General features: G+C 31.9%; 1 protein-coding gene across 1 annotated transcript; it reads left to right on the top strand.

Annotated features, from left to right (window-relative positions):
- Nucleotides 1-652: 652 nt before the first annotated feature.
- LOC126744441 (protein daughter of sevenless) lies at nucleotides 653-19442 on the top strand. The gene is made up of 12 exons (XM_050451865.1): nucleotides 653-981; nucleotides 1168-1296; nucleotides 1357-1531; nucleotides 6937-7068; nucleotides 7121-7432; nucleotides 8382-8562; nucleotides 8861-8897; nucleotides 13556-13735; nucleotides 13796-13941; nucleotides 18355-18478; nucleotides 18721-18901; nucleotides 19170-19442. The coding sequence occupies exons 1-12, from the start codon at nucleotides 904-906 to the stop codon at nucleotides 19334-19336; spliced, it is 1842 nt and encodes a 613-aa protein (XP_050307822.1). The 5' UTR covers nucleotides 653-903; the 3' UTR covers nucleotides 19337-19442.
- The last annotated feature ends 1126 nt before the right edge of the window (nucleotides 19443-20568 follow it).

Raw genomic sequence — 20568 nt, 5'->3', positions numbered from 1 at the left:
AAGAAAAGCTGTGTTGCCAAGTAACTTGTAGAAACATTGACAAGACGTCAATTCATATGACAGAAATGTTTGCGGTTATACCCACTAAAATGTAGTAAAATTTCCAGATTAATTGATTAAATTTTCAATTTTATTCGTTTAGTTTTACGTTTACGTCAGAGGTCACCTGTCATCCCAGTGTGATCGCACCATATCAGTAACTTAACAATAAACCGCAAAAGTAATCTCTGTTAAGTCATATGAGAGGTATTGAAACATTTTAATTGTCATATTATGTCATTTAGATTAAACTACACTCATACAATAAAACATTTTTGCCTTATATTATGATCCTTTTACTTTTGCGATTACGAGGGTTTTATGGAAATCGCTTGTCCTGCGATCCAATCGCAATCGTTCCTATTCACTTAACGTGTTCTATTTCTAATAAAAATATTTTTAAAGTTAATGGTAAATCAAAAGAGAGATACGACATTTTTTCTAATGCTTTTTTCTATTATATAAATATAAGAAAACCTTATTTTTCCAGTTTTATCTGTTTAGTTTTGCGTTTATGTCAGACGTCAGTCGTCATCCTAGTGTGAGCGCACCATATCGTCCCCCGAAAATGGTTTTAAACAAGTGTCAATAGTGTCAAGTCATATGACAAAAAACATTTATTTTTTATTTTCCTATATTTATTTTAGCCAAACTGAACACAAGAAAACTACCTTTTAGCCTTAGGTTCCTACAGTATTTTTAAGAACAATGTGCATTTGCTCATGCATTTTAAGCATAACGATCTTATGAGATTTATCGAATACTAATCAAACATATCAGTGCAATGATTCTTGTTAAACAGTGCAATAAATTAGTCATCAAGCTAATCATACTTCAGTAACTTTCATATAGGTATTCTTAAAGATGGCTAAATCATCAGAAGAAGTAGTGTTTGAGGGCTGGCTTACCAAATCACCACCGGCAAAGCGAATTTTCCGAGCTGTAAGTTAACAATGTCCTTATTGCAAGTTGCATGGCTTCACTGATTAAGTCAATTAGATCTCCTAATTCATATGTCAAGTAGTGGGAATCCTATTTTTCTAAAAGATGATTCATGATCCAAAGATACCATAAACAGATAAGTAATATGATTAGCAATAATTACACATTTGTTGTTGCAACTTTTAGAAGTGGAGGAGACGCTGGTTTTTACTTACACATTCTGGTGATATACCTGGCCAATATATTCTGACCTATTACACTGATAGGAATAGGCGAAAAACTAAGGGTGTAATTGATTTAGACCATTGCGAGCAGGTAGACATTTAAAAGAACTTTGAACAAAGGGCTCTTGACTATTCAGATAAATATTTGTAGGTTGATCTCGGATTGAAACATGAAGACAGGCACCTTAAGTTCGACCATGTTTTTGATATTAAAACTCCAAGCCGTACTTATTATTTAGCTGCTGACACACAGGAAGAAATGAAATCTTGGGTTACATGTATTTGTAGGGTGTGTGGCTTGAAGTCGACCAATGAGGATGAAGACAGTAAGTTGTTTAATTTATTGGCAAGAATTAAGTTTAAAGAGTTTTAGTGGAATCAGTATTAACATATAGATTGTGCTTTTTAAAATATGTCTTTAAATAGACAATCCGAGGTTACCATCCAAAAACAGTATTTAAGAGTTGCTTTAAAAATACAGATTAAGTTTGCTTTTTGAGGTAAATTAGTTGAAAGGAACATTCAAACCTAAAAAAGCATAAAAGAAGTTTTACTGGTCATATTTTGATAACCCAGTCAAGTAATGTGTATGTGGAATATGACTTAATATTTCTGAGATATTTTAAGGTATTAGGTACATCTCACACTTCTAAGCATATTTTCCTATAAAATTTCTGGAAAGTTTTTATGTGATTAGGATTGTTTATTGATCAACATTTTTCAAATCAAAGGTCAAACATAATTTCTTTTCCTATTTCAGTTAATGATCTTACAACAATTATTAACTCATTAAAAAATTAAATGCAAGACAATTATTATCCCTCTATATTAGTCTGGTAGTCACTCCAGGCCTATTGCTTTGACTAGTTCTATTAGTAAATTAATTGAAAAGGGCTTAAAATGTTGTTTAAATTTTTTAATTTTAAATGTTTACCACAATATGTTTACATAATTTTGATTATCTAAACTACAATCCTTAATAGAGTAGCACTATAATTGACTGTGTGAATAGTTTAAAATACTTAGGTGTATATTTTGACAGTGTACTTAAATGGAATATTAATATTGGTTATGTTTTTAATAAAATCTGTAAATTGTTACATAAATTTACATATTAATACAGTCTTTATCAAAATTTGTCAAATTCAACATATTTATATCAGTTGAACGATTAGACACTTATGCAGTAATAAAATTAGTCACAATATTAGGCATTTTAGGCAAAGTAACCTTATTATTGAATTTAGAATAAAAACCCTGTTTCAAAATTAAGTCTTGGATCCTCTTAACAAGTTTTGGGCAATTGCTTTCTGAAATTGAATTCTTGAAATTCTCCTTTGTGCTTCCTTACACTTACATTTATTGTTCTTCTCCTTTACATTAATGTAATTAGATTATATTTATTTAGTTATGGAATCCATTTACAAAAGTGTTACATGTTATACCCATACAAACATATATATTCATATACAAAACTATCTATAATTCAATGAAAGGTGTAGATGAGTTAATTAATTAAAGCCACTATGAAATAATATTCTTTAACTAAAGATCCTAAAAGCATCTTTGATCTTTGCTCAGAACCTCCCATTGGCCGCAGCGACCATGTTGTAATAAAAGCAAAAACACAACTAAAAATTCCACCCAAACAAACACATATAATTGTAAGAAGGAACTTTTACACTGCAAACTATGAAGAAATCACCCACTTCATTCAACTCCAACCAGCGCATGCGAACAAATCGATCTTCGAAAACTTTCAAAATGTTGTGAATGGTGCTATTGAACAATACATTCCTACCAGACCTGTGAAAACAAACCTCCAAAAACCATGGAACTCGGCCTTGCCAAAGAAACTATTTAAATATGTAAATCGCAACTTAAACTCGAAAATCTCAACCATAAACCTAAAAGATACAGCAACCCAGCAGTTTCTAGACAGCAAGTCCATGGCGGAAACATTCGCAGAACAGTTTGATACAGCATTCACGAAGGATGCATATCCAATTCCATTATTGCCTAATCACAGCAGGGTGCAACCCTCAATTGTAACTATTAATTTTACAAAAGAGAAAGTCGAAGAAGCGCTTGTATAATATGAAAAGGGACTCATCACGACAATGGCCAGCCAACAGACATAATATATCTTGACTATGAAAAGGCATTTGATAAAGTCCCGCACAAGCTCTTAATGGCAAAGCTGAAGCATTTTGGAGTCAGAGGAAAGCTGCTTGATCTGATCAAGGCATTACTGAATGAGAGATTCTACCAGGTTATAGTCAATGGGGAGCTGTCCAGTCCACATCGAGTGAGCAGCGGCGTTATCCAGGGATCGGTAGTTGGCCCAGTGCTTTTTACATCATATTTGTTTGATCTAGTTGGAGTTATAAAGATGGACACAAGTCTGTTTGCAGATGACTGCAAAATATATGCTTATCCTCTAACCAGCGCAGCGCTGCTCCAGACAGACCTGCAAAATGTTGAGATGTGGTCAAGGCAATGGGGTATGAAACTAAACACATCCAAATGCACAGTGTTGAGGATCGGTCCAGATAATCCTGATAATGAATATTTTTTGGATGGATGTGCCTTAAAATCAGTGAACGAACAAAATGATCTAGGAGTCCTAATAACATCAGACCTAAAATGGGAACGTCATATAACCAGAATTTGTAAAAAAGCAAACTCGCTAGTCTATCTGATAAAGCAAGCTTTTAGGGACCATTCTATTGAAATGATATCCACTCCATACAAAAGTTACATAAGACCAAAAATAGAATATGTCTTTGTTGTATGGAACCCATATTATATTAAAGATATAGACCAATTGGAGAAATTACAGCGCAAAGTAACAAAAATCCCTTACGAATTAAGCGAGGTGCCATATCCAGAAAGATTAATCAGGTTTGGTTTGACCACTCTCAGAGAGCGAAGACATAGAGGCGATCTCATCGAAACCTACAAGATTACCAGTGCAATTTGGTGAACCTTTTCCACTATAGCCAAAACCATCATCTCCGAGGACATACAAGGAAGCTTGAAAAAGAAAGAACCTGATTGATGTGACTTTTAAAAGACAACCTGGAGTCAATAAATATTCCTAAGTGAGAAACCTCTGTTTTGACACCAATTGCTACATTATTTATTTTATAAAGAAAAGCAATAGGGTTTCTTTGCTTAGAAAAAGTAATCTTATGGCACTTATTGATATTAAGGGACATTCTATTCAAGTGGCACCAATCAAAGAACAAATTAAGGTCTTTTTGCAGGAGCACAGCATCGGAAAGGGATGTGATAGGCCTAAATAGCTTCACATCATCAGGAAACATTAGCACACGACAATTTTCAAGTTTCCAAACTAAATCAATCAAAAAGAGGCAAAACAAAACAGGGCCTGAGCGAGAGCCCTGTGGCACCAAAATTTCAGAGGAACATGTACCTCCAAGATTAACAATCTGGGTTCTACCTCTGATGAATCCCGAGATCCACTGAAGAAGAGGCCCCACAATACCTAAAGCCCTAAGCTTCTGCAAGAGTACCCCATGGTTAACCCTATCAAAAGCCTTGGAAAAATCTGTATATATTGAGTCAACCTGAAGTCCCTTCTTCAAGCAGCGGTAGAGGTAGTTGACATACAGCATCAGTAGATCTGCCTTTTATAAATCCAAATTGCTCAGGATTAAATAAAGATTTAAAACTCCAGGCAATCCTATGACTGACCAGGTAGTCAAGCAGCTTTGGCAACTCAGATTGGTTACACACAGCCCGATAATTGGAAATTTCATTTCTACTATCAGATTTAAAAATGGGTTTTAGAAAACTTCTCTTCCAGAGAGTGGGATAAGAACCAGTACCTAGAGATTTGTTAAAAATGAACAGTATTGGTTTCATAAGAACACAAACACATTTCTTTAGGAAGAATGCCGGAATTCCATCTGGTCCAGCGCAGAGCTTATTCTTAGAGGAAGTAATAACCTCATAAACATATTAGGTACTATTATTAGCTTGTATGAAGTATAATGCTGTTTAAATACTAAATTTCATTTTGTTTGAACTAGAGATATGCAGATCTTTTGAATTGAAACACACACATACAAACAAGTTCATTGTATTTCCTATAACATTTATAAGTGCTTTGTAAAAAGGATTTTGAAATACATAGTATTTTCCTATTAATATTACTAGTATATAGCCAGGAATAATTTCACTAAAAAACGCATTAAAAACTGCAATTTGCTAAAGTAAAAATATAGGTGTTGTAAGACCAAAATCTACTGTTTATATAATAAAAACTGATAGTTAATTATCAGGCTGTTCCTAGAAATGTTTGATCATTTTTGTAAAATATTTACCAAGCATTTGCATATCTACCAAGATATGTACATATTGATTATAAATTGAAGATAAAAACTGGGTTTTTCAACAACAAACTAATATGTAGCAAGGAAGGCATGGCAAATTATTTTTTTTTGTGTTAGTGAAGTTTCTTTGCCAAAACTATTTAATAAGCATACAGCAATATCCTATGTATTCCTATAGGTATAACTATATATTTATTAAAATTATGCAAGCCCAAATGTTCAAATTATTGCTACAGGTATAGTAAGATAATAGGAGAATAATATTTATTTTAAAGCTAAAATTATATGAATTCCAAAACTTACCTTTAACTGAATTTTCACCTTCATGTTTAACATTTTTTAAATTTAACACTGCTAGTCAACTAATGGTTGCTTGAATAATATATTTTTTAGAATATCTAATACAACAGTTTACCACATATTATCACATATTATTCACATATCATGAATCAAATTTATATACATATTAATAATTTTACTTGTGTCACCTTCGATATGTCAATTTTCATTTAAAATCGGGAATATAATTACTAAAAATGAAAGCTTCACTGTGCAATCAATCAGTAGCTGCCAGATAAATACACAAGTATATTATGCTACCATTTAATATTATAAACCTTTGTATGATACATATTGAAGCTCACAAATTCGTTTTGCAATTCATATTGATAAAATATACTATATAGTGATTGTACATTGAAAAATGTTTATGTAAATCGACTTCAGACGAGACTTGCATGTTAGACATGTAAAAGCAATTTAAACTAACATTTCACCAATATATTGGAATACAATTTCTTTGTAAGAAACAAGGAAATCATTTTCAGTTGTTCAAATCATTAAAGTTTGTCACACAAAACCTAAATAAAAAGGTTCATTGGAAACATATGATCAGTAATACTTAGTAATAGTAATGTAACATATTATGTATTTAGATAAGAAAGCATAAGCTTCTAATATATTTTTTTTCAAAGTAATAGATAAAATCTATATCTTTAAACATAAGCATAAAAAACATTAGAATAGAATTTGACAGAAACACTGAAGAATCGATTTGTTGTTTCTTTTTTAGTATTACTCATATTTTTTTTTTAGAGAATGTAATGGCTTACTGTTTTATAACCTCAAGTATAGTAGATTAATAAATTTCAACAATATGACTTCTGTTTTTTTAAACATTTATATTTATCATTTTTATTCATTCTTGCTATCAATTTACTTGCTATTTAACAATCCCCTAATTATACAGTAGAAGTGGTAGATTCGTCGGATTTTTAGGGATCAATAAATAAATGATCAATTTAAAAACATTGGAACTTTTATTCAATTATTTTATCGTATTTGAATACATCATATTCATATTTTTCTAGTTGGGTTGCCTATGAATATTCCTGATGGCATTGAATTCACTGAGAATCTCCACAGTCAGAAATTTACTGAAACACCGCCTATCTCACCAGCTAGTCCAAGTCCGTATATTGCCATATCAGAATGTATTACAGGTAAATTAAATTGTTTGTAATTTAGACAACCTATTCAATAACACTTTTCCAGGCAAGTCTCCTGTTCGAGACCCAAAAGACGTCAGATCTCTTTTAGAATACAATAACAGGGACAGTAACCGTTGTATATCTCACAACAACGATTCCTACGAGTACCATCCGCAAAGCAGTTACGTTAATTATGGCAACGTGGCCGATAGGAACTACGTTAATGATTTGCAAGATCCTAGATTCTACGACTGTCCTAGATCGCTGGGTCCAAGAAGAAGTAACAAAGATGAACAGGGTAGTCCCTTGCAGAGTCCCACAGATTCGGACAGTGTATTTAATGACGACGAGTGGGTACATATGGGAAATGATTCAGGTAAATTTTTAAATATAATAGAAATTTGTTAACAGTAAACTATTTAAGTTTTACCGAAATAAAGTCGCCACTGCCCCCCAGTTCACCAATGATTTTCTAGTAAAAGTTATTTTCACAGTCTCTGACTATTCAAAATCCTGAATGAAGGAAATTGTCTTCAAATTGTGTTTGTAATTGAAATTGAGATGTTAGTATTTGTTGCTTTTCTCTTATTAGTTCAACTTTTTAATAAATTTAAAAGTATTTTAGATAAGAATGTAGATATAATAATTTTGGATGATTTGAATTTAACACTCTATTCAAAGAAAGGCTATGAAAAGCTGTAAGTTATTAAAGAATTTTTTAAACTTTTATAATCTGAATCAATATAGAGATAAATTAGATCTCGATATGGTTTATAGTATATGCAGGTATTTGTTTTTTTTTTCATGTTTTCTCTGTTTTTTTAGTTACTTTATATATGTAGTTACCTTAGTATTTTTGTCCTATTTCCTTTTTCTATTCCTATTTTATACCACTGAGTAATTTTCACATGTACATTTTCAATGTAATTGTAAGAATATAAAAAATAAATAAATATTAATATGATATACAGTGTCCATGTTGTGTGACGACTATGGTTATCTTGGAAACGGTGAAAACAAAAAGATATTATTGTAAAAAAGACCTGTGAGTCCATATTTAATCATACCATTAGTTTTTTTTTTAGTTCTTTATAGAATAAATTATATATTCTATGTTGGGATCTCTGGATTCCAAGGTTTGGGAAAGTGCTTAAAGGAGGACATGCTTTAACAAAATATTTAGATACCATATCAAAATACCATCAGTGAATTAAATTTTAACAACATCAAAAAATTATCACAAAGAACGTTAAAATGTATTATTTATTAATAATTAATATATGATATAATTAATGTACTTGATATCTTGATTTCACTTTTTTCAGACATATCAAAGAAGTCTCGCCCGTCCGACAGTTCTATCCATATGGAAACTTCAGCAACTCAAAGGTTCGTAAAACCGGGCAATCCGCAGCTAACCTTGCCGCCCCCGAGGCCCCCAAAACCGCCACATATCACGCCGCCGCCATGTTACTTAAACCTAAATTCTACACCATCGAAACAAGAGTAAGTACATTGGCTTTTTTGTGAAATTAAATAAAATAGAAGTTCAAAACAGTGTAAACACCACGCACCAACTTTGCACTTATTTAAAAAAAAAATCATAATATGCACATGAAATAGTATTAGTTTTATTCTTTTTTAGCAACCTTGTAAGAATCTGTACGAAAGTTGGAAAAGAATTCTTAATGCGATTTTTGGTTTATGCCCTCATTTTCGTGTAGTACTATTCAACTTACAACATACTTGTCAGAAATCCCCAGCTTTTGTACCTTGATTTCTAATAGACATTTTTTAATTTCAGAAAAGACACCGAAGATAAAACTAAAATAGGAACACAGGTAATTTAAGTGTTTTCCATCTATATGACAAATATAACAAACTTTTTTAAATGTCTGGGGTAACTGCATGTGTAAAATATTTGGTGTTTATTAGGCAATAACAGATACAAAATACTTTACAAATATGTAGAGTCTTACTTAATGGTATGTCATAATTTCAAGGAAGAGGGACCTATGATAGAGGTATTTTTATGATACAGGGTGTTTCGGGCCTGTTTATAATATATGTTTAATTAATTAAATCAAGGTTATTGCAATCTTAATTATTTATCAAGTTATCAAGGCCAGACTAAAAAAAAATAGGGATGCTGCTCCAGACACACTGAAAAAGATAATCCTTCTGTTTTCGACGTACAGTGACGATGTAAAGAGCGAAATAAAATATAAACAAAATAAGAAGAGACACAATTTAACGTGACAGCAAAAAGTGACTCGACTTACCCTAGTAATAAATGACGTAAAATATGTTGATATAAGGAACACCCCAATCAGCTTTCGTTAAATCGACGAAGACGTGATGCACTTCGGTATTATCTCGCATGAGATTTAGGTACCGATCCAATAATTGCTGTAGTACAGTGTGGCAGACGGATCTGAAACACTTCGGCCTGAGGTAAGGGGAATGCAGTAGTGGAGACAACATGGCCGACTTCATTCATAAAATGGACAGTGACGTGTGGTATTAAGTGAAACTATTTAAATTCGATTTAAGGAAAATAATTTTAAAATTTATCAAAATAAATTTTCCTAATTAATTATTTATTTGTATGTTTTATGGTTTTAGAAATAAGTTCTTTTTTTTTGGTATACAGGGTGTCCCACAATCAATGTCACAGGCTATAACTTTTTTATTTTTAACTATAAAAATTAAAAAAAAAATTAATAGCTATAGGACCACTATCCAAAATTACTTAAAAAAGCTAATACATCCCCCAAAAATGAATTTGTCGGGGGTAGTTTTTTTAATTAATTTTGGGTAGTGCTCCTATAGCTATTAAAAATATATTAAAAAAAATATTCTTAAAAATAAAAAAGTTATAGCCTGTGACGTTGATTGTGGAACACCTTGTATACAGGGTCGCATGCAAATATCTCTGTTGCTAAGCCGAATTTAAAAACAAAGTTTAAACAAAAGTTGCTAAGGTCACAGGGGGCCACGTCACTGCAATAATACGTGTATATTATTATTAAAAAAAACAAAACAAAACTCAAACGTCGACTAAAATGAGCCACCTGGTATAGATTATAAAAAGCGAACAGCATAAGCGTTTGATAAAAGTTCGGTTAAACTAGGAACGGGAATTTTTATGTTTTTTTATGCGAAATTTTCACTCTTTTTGGTATTTCCGAAAAAGTAAGGTAATTTGAGAAAAATATAAGGTAAATAACTTACCTAATTTTTCGTTTACTGTTATTTATATTAATGTTTTTTTTAAGTCTCACTTAAACATGTTTTTATTTTCACTGGTGAATAGGCGAGCTCGTTTTCTTTACCTTCAGCCTCGTATTCACTATCGTATTCACTACTACTGTCATTAGTGTCACTGTCCTCATTTCCTATTGTGATGACAAGGGGCTCGATTTCTTCCATGATTTGGTCAGTTTCCCAGAATTTATCCTCCGCAGTTCTGACGTTCTGGCAAAATTTCTGCCAATCATTTTCGGAAATCGAGGATATAGAATCCTCAGTAACCTCCTTTAAGGTTGTAATGTTAAAATTGCCAGTCGTATTAGTACTTCTTATTAAAAATTTGAGCCTTGCCCAAGCTAATTCAATTGGGTTTAACTCGCATAAATAAGACGGTGTTCTTAATGGAGTATGCCCATGGGACCTTATAATCCGATCTACTATATAATTTTTTTGGTCACCAGGTGGTTTGTGGCGTAAAACCAAATCGAAAAGATCAAATTTTCTGGCACTTGCATCGTGACTTATACCTATAACATATAGTATATGTAATACATAATAATATACAGGATAAACCTTATTCAACCCCATTTTTTAACTTTAACCCCCCCTTAACTTTAACCCCACGCAGGGGTGACTATCAACTCCAAAATCTTAAATGGTAAGGGTATCACTCAACACCCCTTCCTATTTAAGATTTTGCGGTTGATAGTCACCCCCGCATGGGGGTTAGAGTGAAGGGATTGAAAATACCAAATAAATTTGTTCGCCTGAAGTCAAAAAACGATCATCAACATTTTTTTTTTAAAGAAAGTATCTGAAGAAACTGGGGTGGAAAGTTTTCATTAGCTCACCGTGTATGTACATATTATGTACGTACATTTATATATTTAAAATTTAAAATTTATCAGTTCAAAAGGCTTAATTAAGTTGTTATAGTTACTTTCTTAGTTAACCAGGCGATTATATCTCTTTTTAAAGAGGATTTTGTTGGGGTTTTATCCTCCTGCACCGAATGATAAGGAGCATTGTCTAACACTATTACCGAATTGGCAGGTATATTTGGGAGAAGTTTTTCCGTGAGCCATCTAGTAAAATTTTTCCTATTCATTTCGCCATGGTAATCACCTGTGGCCAATCCGGCTTTAAATATTAAACAGGTATTGTCCACAAAACCCTTGTCGGAACCTGCATGAACAATTATTAGCCGACCTAAAATATCATTTAAAATATATATATTTCTCAAATTTAACGGGTCCCTTGCCCGTGAAAAAATATATGACTGTAACTTATACACACTGTTTTGTATTGTATGCTTACCCGTTGAATTAATTTTTTTTTAAACCACCAGTAACCGTATCGCTCTGCCAACATTTCTTGAACGTCAAATCGTTAACCACCCAAGTTTCGTCCAAGTAAATAATGTTTCGGCCTTCTTCACGATATTTTCGTATTTCGCGAAGATATTTGTATCTCCAGAAAAGAATATTGGGCCTCTCCATTAAGATTTTCCTCTTATTTTGACACTTACGCCAAAAAAAGCCATTTGACTTTAATAAAAGCCGAAGTGTTTCCCTGGAATAAGAAAAATTTGCCTCTTCTTTTAATTTTCTTAACAACTTTCTAGTTGTCGGAACCACCCACTTTATATTCCAGGTAAAATCTGGTGATACAATACCTAAATATTTGAAAATGAAAACTGTCTTCTTTTTCGACGACAGTTTTCCGTGGCCATTTTTTCCCTGGACTGGCTAACATTTCATCAGGGTTATTTTGTCGCCTTTCTTCATCTTCCTTGTGAATTTTTCTCACAGATGATACGGAGACTCCGGTATAAAGGGAAACGCGATCAAGCTTACGCTTAAGAGGCAATTTCATCGAATTATTTGCAGCTTCTTCATCGCAAATCCTAATAACAACATTTTGAATGCATAGTTGGTATACAAAAAGCAATAAAATATAATATAAACTACTGTTTTTTTAAGAGGCACAATGTATTTCACTTTTTAAAATAAATTATTATAACTTACCTGTAAACGTTTGTTATCACTTCCCTCGATTGACTATGAAGGACCTTACCCTCAGTGAATTTATTCATTATAATAAATGTTATTATTCGCATATATGTATGTAGACAATAATAAAACAAAGTAAAAAATTAAATATTAGGTATTTCATGTAAGTAATAAAACAGTGAAACTCCAAACCTACGAAAATTACACTACCTACTTATAGGTATACACAACACTAATATCAGTTTTTTTAATTAATAGCCACAAATAAAACAAAATAATAAATAACATATAAAATAAACGGAATCCAAAAATCAATGACAAAACCTACGCCACTGTCCACCCTTCAATAGTAATCAATGTTTTGAAACGGCAGCAAGCATTGTAAACAAGTGACAAAGACGCTGTCCAATGAACTGTCGAAATCATTCATAACAAAAACACGTGCGGCGAGGGAAACCAGACCCCTATTATATAAGAAGTAGGGGAGTAGAAGTAGGAATGTAGAGTTGGCACGTAATATTGCCAGATTTACTAAACATGATCTATTTTTTGGACAAACATTTAATTGTACCATATTTAATGGTAAAACAATTCCGTATTAAAGCCAAAATGGAATAACTATTTAGATTATAATTCTTAACATTTTATCCATTATATCTTGTGATTGTAAAAAATCTTATATTGCATATTATTAGCAAGTAAGTCCCGCACAATTACGTTTTGAGGTTAAACGTGGCAACGTCGAATATTTTGGCCCACATTCCTGCCGCTGTTTCAGATCCACTTACCAGACTATACTACTGCTTTTCGGTATCGCACACATGTTCCGTAAATTAAAGTAAAGTAGGATAAAAGAGCAAGGCTTTATGGAAGGGACATTGGAGTAAGAGAGCAAGGAAATGTAAGATAGGACGAGTTTAAATATTAACAATTTACCAAGAAACGCATGTGTTATACCGGGTGAACTTTTATATGTAAAATCAATGTAAATAAACCAAAATAAACAAAGTATTGCCGAACTAATTATTAAATATCTTAAACTTTAAAGAAAAATTAACTAAAAATAAGTAAAATTAGCAAAAAAGTAACAAAAGGAGAGAGAACGAAACACAGGGTGTTGTTTGCTACTTTTCGACAAAATTGGTCCAGAAATACTTCCTTTAAATCTTAACACACCATTAAGTAACACCATTTATAGTAAAACTTATAATAGCAATGAAACTTGTTTAAACCAGAAAATCCTCACCGATGACATGTACGACTTCCCGCGGTCTCATAACGTCGAAACCGAGACTGAGAAAAACACTTTACAACGAAGGCATTGTTACAATAATGCCGCTCCAACCAAATGCGCCGAAGGTATTATATTTAGATACGATATATCACCCAAGCCCAGCACTAGTTCTGTGACGTCTGTAAGTACTCTATGTTGTCGAAAATTAATTATGTTACATCGCCGTTTTTTTTTTAATTAGGTTTTTAGGTATGATCTGGAAGCAATGCAAGATCTTGAGCCATCTTCACCTGCACACTCACATTCTTCTTCGACCCCGGGCTATTCGAATCTTCCGAGTCCGCTTTTGACCGAGTCCCAGCTTATGCTACCGCCAACTGTGAATAGGTAGGTGAAAATGATTTTTTAATATAAATCCAAGTTTTGTCACAGTATTTCTCTTATGGAACTTGCTTGCAGTGATTTTGTTTGTCCAGTTTCATGGTTTCTTGTTAATGCAATTAAAGTCTAACTATTTTAACTAAGCCCAAGGCACCTCGGTTTACAGACATTTTAAATGTTAAGAAAAAAGATCGAAGTAAATTATTGTTTAAGTATAACAGACAAAAAACAATTTTGATTGGAAAGTGTGTACATTTTTACACAGGCGACACTTAATGAAAAAAAGGCTTACATAGAATTTGTTTCACGGTCTCCAAACCAAAAAGCTATTTGGCATACTTTTAAAAAAAGTACAATTTAGATTTACCATTACTTTTTAATAGATATAGAGCATATTAATAAATATTTTATAGATGTCGTTGGTCAGGTTGCCCCTTCGATCAATGATGCCACTTTAGAATACCATAAAAACAAACATAAAATTGATAATTATTTCGAGCTAAGCGAGGTAAAATCAAATCCTTCTGGGAAAAATAAAATATCAGCTTTGCGAATCGGTAATAATACCTTTCTTGGCTCATATATTTGATTTTTGCATTTTAAAATCGGAGCTCTAATAACAATGGAAAAAGGCTATTAAACCACGTCCCAAGGTCATATAGCTTATATCTGTTTCTGATCTGATACCTATCAGCCTTTTGTCCAAAATGGGAAAAATCTTAGAAAAGGTTATTTACCAGCTAGTAATAGAGTTCTTGAATCGAAATAGTCTGATGCCTGTCTATCAATCTGGCTTTCGAAAGTTCCACGGTATAACTGCAGCCCTAATTAAGTTTTTAGATGACATTGTAAAAGCGTATGATTGTGGCAAAAATACAGCCCTACTGCTGCTAGATTTTAGTAAGGCATTTGATACGATTGAGTATCGCATATTGTGTGCAATGCTCTCCTATTTATTTTCAGATCCTACTACGAGTTTTTTTCACAACTAATCGATAAAATTAAAATTGATAATAACTTATCGTCTTTTTTGCCGCTAAGCAGGGGGGTTTCGCAGAGCTCTATTCTTGGACCGCTGTTATTCATTCTACGGGGTATCCATTCAATAACGCGATGCTCGAATGCAGCTAAATCTTGAAACGGAAAAAACCTCTAATAGGGAAAATGTTAATTCAGTTAGAGGGGCTACTTTTAAAAATTAATTTATATAATAATTTATAATAAGACGTTTATTAGTCACCAAGAAATTACAGCAATTAAACACAGAGAATAAAACTAATAAACTAATAGGTAGGTGTATTAACTTTTACAAAATTTCAAATATTACAAAATTCCACTAAATATTGAGTATTTTACCATTTACCAATAACAAAAAAAAAATCGAAGAATTTGTAACTAAAGAAAAAAGCTAATAATGCAAGGTGGCCAACAGGGCATAATATGCAGATTTACAGAGATATCCCTTACACAAAAGGCTCCCTGAATTCTGTTGAGGAAAACAAAATTTAAAAAAAAACAATAATTTCAAAATGCAATAATAAATATTCTACTGAAATGGTAATGATGTTTTTAATTCAATTTTGTGCTATTGAAACTATATAAATAGCATGAAAATAACTGTACTAAATGGCTCTATCAAAAGGCTTTAAAACACCCTGTGTGTAATAAAGCCTTTTGATAGAGCGTTCTTTTATCTTCAATTTGATTTTAACAAGTTTGCCCTAACCGTTGTTCTTAAAGGAAGAATGGCACATTTTTTCATAGGCATTACCACTTTTATTTTTACTTAAGAATGATTAGAACATACTGAAAGCGTAGAGTACAAAAAACAAACTAGAACGAAAACAGTTTTAAATGAAGAAAACCAATTGGCTATCACCATGTCAGTTGTAGAAACACCGGAAATTAGTGTAAGACAAATAAGTAGAAACTTAGAAATATCAAGAAACAAATATCAGTCCCATCATGCCCAGTTACATCAAGAACTTGCCGAAAATGATTTTGAAAAAAGAATAACTTTCTGTCCATGGGCACAAAATCAAGCAGCAGAAAACGAGACTTTTTTCAAATTTGTGCTCTTCACTGCTCAATGTACGTTCCACAGAAATGGTTTTGTGAACCGACATAACTTTCATTTTTATGACACAGAAAATCCCCATCGAGTTTTTGTCAATAATTTTCAACACAGATGGAGCATCAATGTTTGTGGTGGAATAGTACATGATTTTGTTATTGGTCCATACTTTTTTGAACATCGTGTAACAGCATAAGTTTTTCTTAATTTCTTAAGAGAGGATTTTGCATGCTAGACCAAGGTCTTCCCGAATTTGTAAGGCATCAGAAGTGGCTACAGTTGGATGCTACATCAGCTCATTTTTTTATAATTAGAAGTGGTATTTTGTTGGAGTATTGATCAAGTGTTAAAGAAAACTATTTGTTTCTAGCCGACGTTTCGAATTATATTTAATTCATTTTCAGGACTCTATAAATATTTGTTAAAAAGTAATAAAAATTTAAGTTAACATAAAATGACAGTATGCGGTTCATAGAATTTCAAGAAGGGGGGAAAAGGAAAACGTTCAAAAACACTTACCGAAGTCGTAGTTCTGTCTCTTCAAATTAAAAAAGTACATATCACAGGGATAAAAACGTAGATGACATAGTTAAAAGGCGGTTACGTAAAGGAGGTATTACAATTCAAATATGATAAAATATATAAAGTGGAACAAACCGGTAGACTAGAGAAATTTACTACTAGTAGTAAAAACTACAGAAGAGACAGTAGAAGCAGTAGAAACTACAAGTATATATATATTTTTATAATTTTTTAAATTAATGTTAATATTTTTGGTGAATTCTTGATGTAACTGAACCTGATGAGAGTGATATTTATTTTTCTTGTAGCATTTTTCTACGGACGATTTCTGTATTTGTAAGTCCATACTTATTTGTCTTACTCTAATTTTCGTATTTGTTACAACCGACTTGGTGAATGCCACTTTCATTCCTTCATTTAAAACTGTTTGTGTTCTAGATTATTTTTTTGTACTTTACGCTTCCAGTGTGCTCTAATCATTCTCAAGTAAAAATAAACGTTGTAATGCCTATGAAAAATGTGTCATTCTTACTTTAAGAACAAATTTTGAGAAAATGATTAGAGATAATGGCAAATTTGTTGGTAATGTATAGTTTAATAATAAAATAAGTTCAAGAGAAAAGAATGCTTTATCAAAACGCGTTTGTATACAGGGTGTTCCGTTTAAAAAAAATAGCGGAAGATTGAGTTGAAAATATCATTATTTAAGTAACGATTTTGATCACCCCGTATATAAAAAAGTAAATTTTAGAAGTTCGAAAGATAAAATGAACTTAGTCAAGGACTTTACATAGATTTTTTAAAAAACGTCGGTGGTAAATATCAAAATTTAAGTGATACAGTGATTTTCGTGAAATTTTTTTTAAATTGTTAGTAACTAGACAACGTCACATTTTAGGGCAAAACAGTTTTAGGGTTAAAGAGAGAGTCAAGTGAGACTCAGACTCTGAATTTTAAAAAGTTGCTCCTCTAACTCGATTAACATACCGCAATCGAGCACCCCGATATTAAATGGACACCCTGTAGTATAATTAACATTGGGCAAGTAATTATAACATCGTGTATACACGAATTTGTAAATGACACCCAAATCTGTGATAGCTTTGAAAAAACAGAAATACCTACAATAAAGACACAGTTAAAAATAGTGGTAATCTTATTTTAAATAATACTCCTTAAGTTAATGAGTACAAAAATCTAGGTATTATTGTTGATGAGAACCTGAGGTTTGAAAACCAAGACGTCAAGGTGGTGCAGAGGTCCTTTTGTGCATACATTTTTTTTAATAAAAAAAGGGAATTTTAGGGAACAATTTAAAGATAAAACTTAACCGACTCATTTGTGCTATCACACTGCAACTATGGTGACACAGTATATCGGCCTTTTCTTAAGGCAGCCCCTCCAAATACCGCTTTCAAAAAGTGTTAAAATCTGACAGCTAAAATTTTACTGTGCATTTAAAAAACGAATTGTGTCTGGGTATTGTAGCTGAGAAAAAAAACTCATTTCATAGTAACCGTATCTTTTAACATAAACATAACTTCTGCAAATTCTTGAAATCCCATAGTAGAGTCGAGATATGAATTTTGTTCCCATTGACGTAGAAATCTGAAACTAGCAATTATTAAAAAAGCCACCTTGCAAAAAAAAAAAGCCGGTGAGGAGATGAAAGGAGCGATCCGACTTGTTGAAATATATAGACTTTAACGGTGTCCTATTTTATCTAATTCATGCCCCATGTGTGGTTTTTGGAGGTAGAATTTAAATATAAAATAGTTTTTAATAAAAACATGCAAAAAAATATAATAATTTTATGCTTTTAGGGAATTAAAACCGAAAAGAAAACTCTCCGATACACATTCGACTTCATCGAATACTGAACCTCCTTCGCCGAGAACTGCCGCACCTTCGATCGATAGAAAACTTAAGCCTACCACACCCTTACAGGTAATTTGTAAAGTTATAATAAATAATGTTTTATCAAAATTACCATAAATGAAATCTTTAAAAAATTGTCGACGCTATTCGCAAATAATCTATGCTGTCACAAAGTGATAGTGTCAGAAGTGAAAAATGGTTTTTACTATTTCACTGAAACATTGTTTAAATCTACACGTGTTTTATATAGATAAACTTTTTGAATTTCACATCAAATAAAGTAATTTGGCGTAACATTTCTTGTAATTTAGGAGGCAAATATGAGAAAAGTGTTTCAAGTAAGCGACGACGACGGGACGAAAAGAATAAGGGCAGCTCCGAGCCCTACGCCTCATTCTATGACCCCTTTAGCCGACGATTTACAGGATGGTGATGTAGATGTCTATTTAGAAATCAACAGAAAAATGCAGTATTTAGATTTAGATCTTGAAGGTAGGTAAAATTATTTTTAACCTCTATATATTTGCTATAGAATTGTTATATTATAAGGGTTGTGGGAAATCATGAAAATATAACGTTTATCAGGGTTCTTTTTGACAATCGATTAGCGCGAAAGGGCTTGTAGTAACTTTTGAAACGGTAAATTATTTAAAATTTAACTGTTTAGATCTTGAGCATGATTTATCGGTTTAAAAGGAAATTATTTAAATGTCTAAAAAGATTTATTGATAATGTTTTAATGACGTAAATATTATTTCAGGCCCACCAGTTCCCCCGGCAAGTGCAACGAAAACTTTACCAAAAGGCAACGAAAGCGACACGGTTTACAAACAAGTCGATTTTGTCAAAACCGAAGCGTTTAACATCACTCGGAACAATTTAGAGAAGGACAGACAGGAGCCCGTTACCACATTCGGTAAAAAATAGATGCAATATTCTTTTTTTAATGTTTTTCTTTTGTATTAGCTTTCTTAAGATAAGTTAGATAATATTAGGCAAACTTTTTACAAATAAATTTTAAATTTATTTTTAATGTTTACCCTATTTTTTATACATGCCATTTTTAATGTCAATGAACAAACTTTATGGATTGTTTTGTATGAAATTACTTTCATATAACGGGATCGCTTGTGATATTCGGTGGCAAAACCTAAAGATTGGAAAAAACTAATTTAATTATAACTGTTGTCAGTAGCGCGACGTTTATGATTACTTACGTCATTACTTAAATAACCAAAAAGTTACGTTCAAAATTGTGTAATTTTAAAGAATATTCTCTGATTTTTTACATGGAGAATTTTTATAAAATTCAAAGAAAGGTAATTTATTTGCGTATGCCTTATCTTGTAAATTTCCAATTTATAAAGCCTCTTTAGAATTTAGATAAACTGTATCTTAGCGTTTGATTTGATATCTATTAATATAAAATTTAAATTTGTACGTAAATTTTTAACAGTTGTTAGTAATCAGTACTAACAGTTGATATTAGCTTATCAAAAATGGCATGAATTCAAAAAATGAATACAGTTTATATATGTATGTGACACTTCTTGCATTTTTACAATTACCTTTTTTTTACTTTGACGAATTCGACTGTACAAAGTACTTTATGTAATTTCATAGTTCAAATTACTTTTTATTGTGCCTTAAAAAAACAAATATATCGACAGTTATGTAATTTTAATGAAATACCTATTGTATTTACCAATTTTTAATAAAAAAAATTAATACAATTTTTTTTTTTTTTAAATATAACATACTGGGTTTTTCAGAGTTGTGGTGACAAAAGGACAGGAGAGGTTTCTCTCTCCAAAATATAAATCTATTACGTAATAGTGCATTTGCTTTACGCACATTGGCGAAAATATTCTTCTGACTTCATATCTGTTAATTTTGGTCATTTATTTGGTTTTCTTAGACTTTCAGAGCAATGACGGAAACAATGTTGTACGGTTTACGGGTACATAAAGAGAAAATTTTAATAAGTGGCTGTACGACAAAAATAAAAGTCACTCCGACAAAAGTTTGTTTTAAATAACTATATTAAAACACACAGTAAAGTACATAAATGACACCAGAGAAAACAATTAATGAAGAAAGTGGTTTTTTAAAAATTAAACTAAAGAAGCGGTGAGAAGGACGAGAAATTAATTTCGATA

The sequence above is a fragment of the Anthonomus grandis genome, chromosome 14 (genome assembly GCF_022605725.1).
Source record: "Anthonomus grandis grandis chromosome 14, icAntGran1.3, whole genome shotgun sequence".
Taxonomy (NCBI): domain Eukaryota; kingdom Metazoa; phylum Arthropoda; class Insecta; order Coleoptera; family Curculionidae; genus Anthonomus; species Anthonomus grandis.
This window is presented reverse-complemented; position numbering and strand designations above follow the sequence as displayed.

Excerpts from the sequence above, each read along its gene's own strand:
- LOC126744441 (XM_050451865.1), top strand. The coding sequence starts at position 904 with ATGGCTAAATCATCAGAAGAAGTAGTGTTTGAGGGCTGGCTTACCAAA. Across the intron at positions 8,898-13,555 it reads AAACTAAAATAGGAACACAG|AAAATCCTCACCGATGACAT; the intron begins GTAATTTAAGTG and ends TGTTTAAACCAG. Across the intron at positions 13,942-18,354 it reads CTACCGCCAACTGTGAATAG|GGAATTAAAACCGAAAAGAA; the intron begins GTAGGTGAAAAT and ends TTATGCTTTTAG.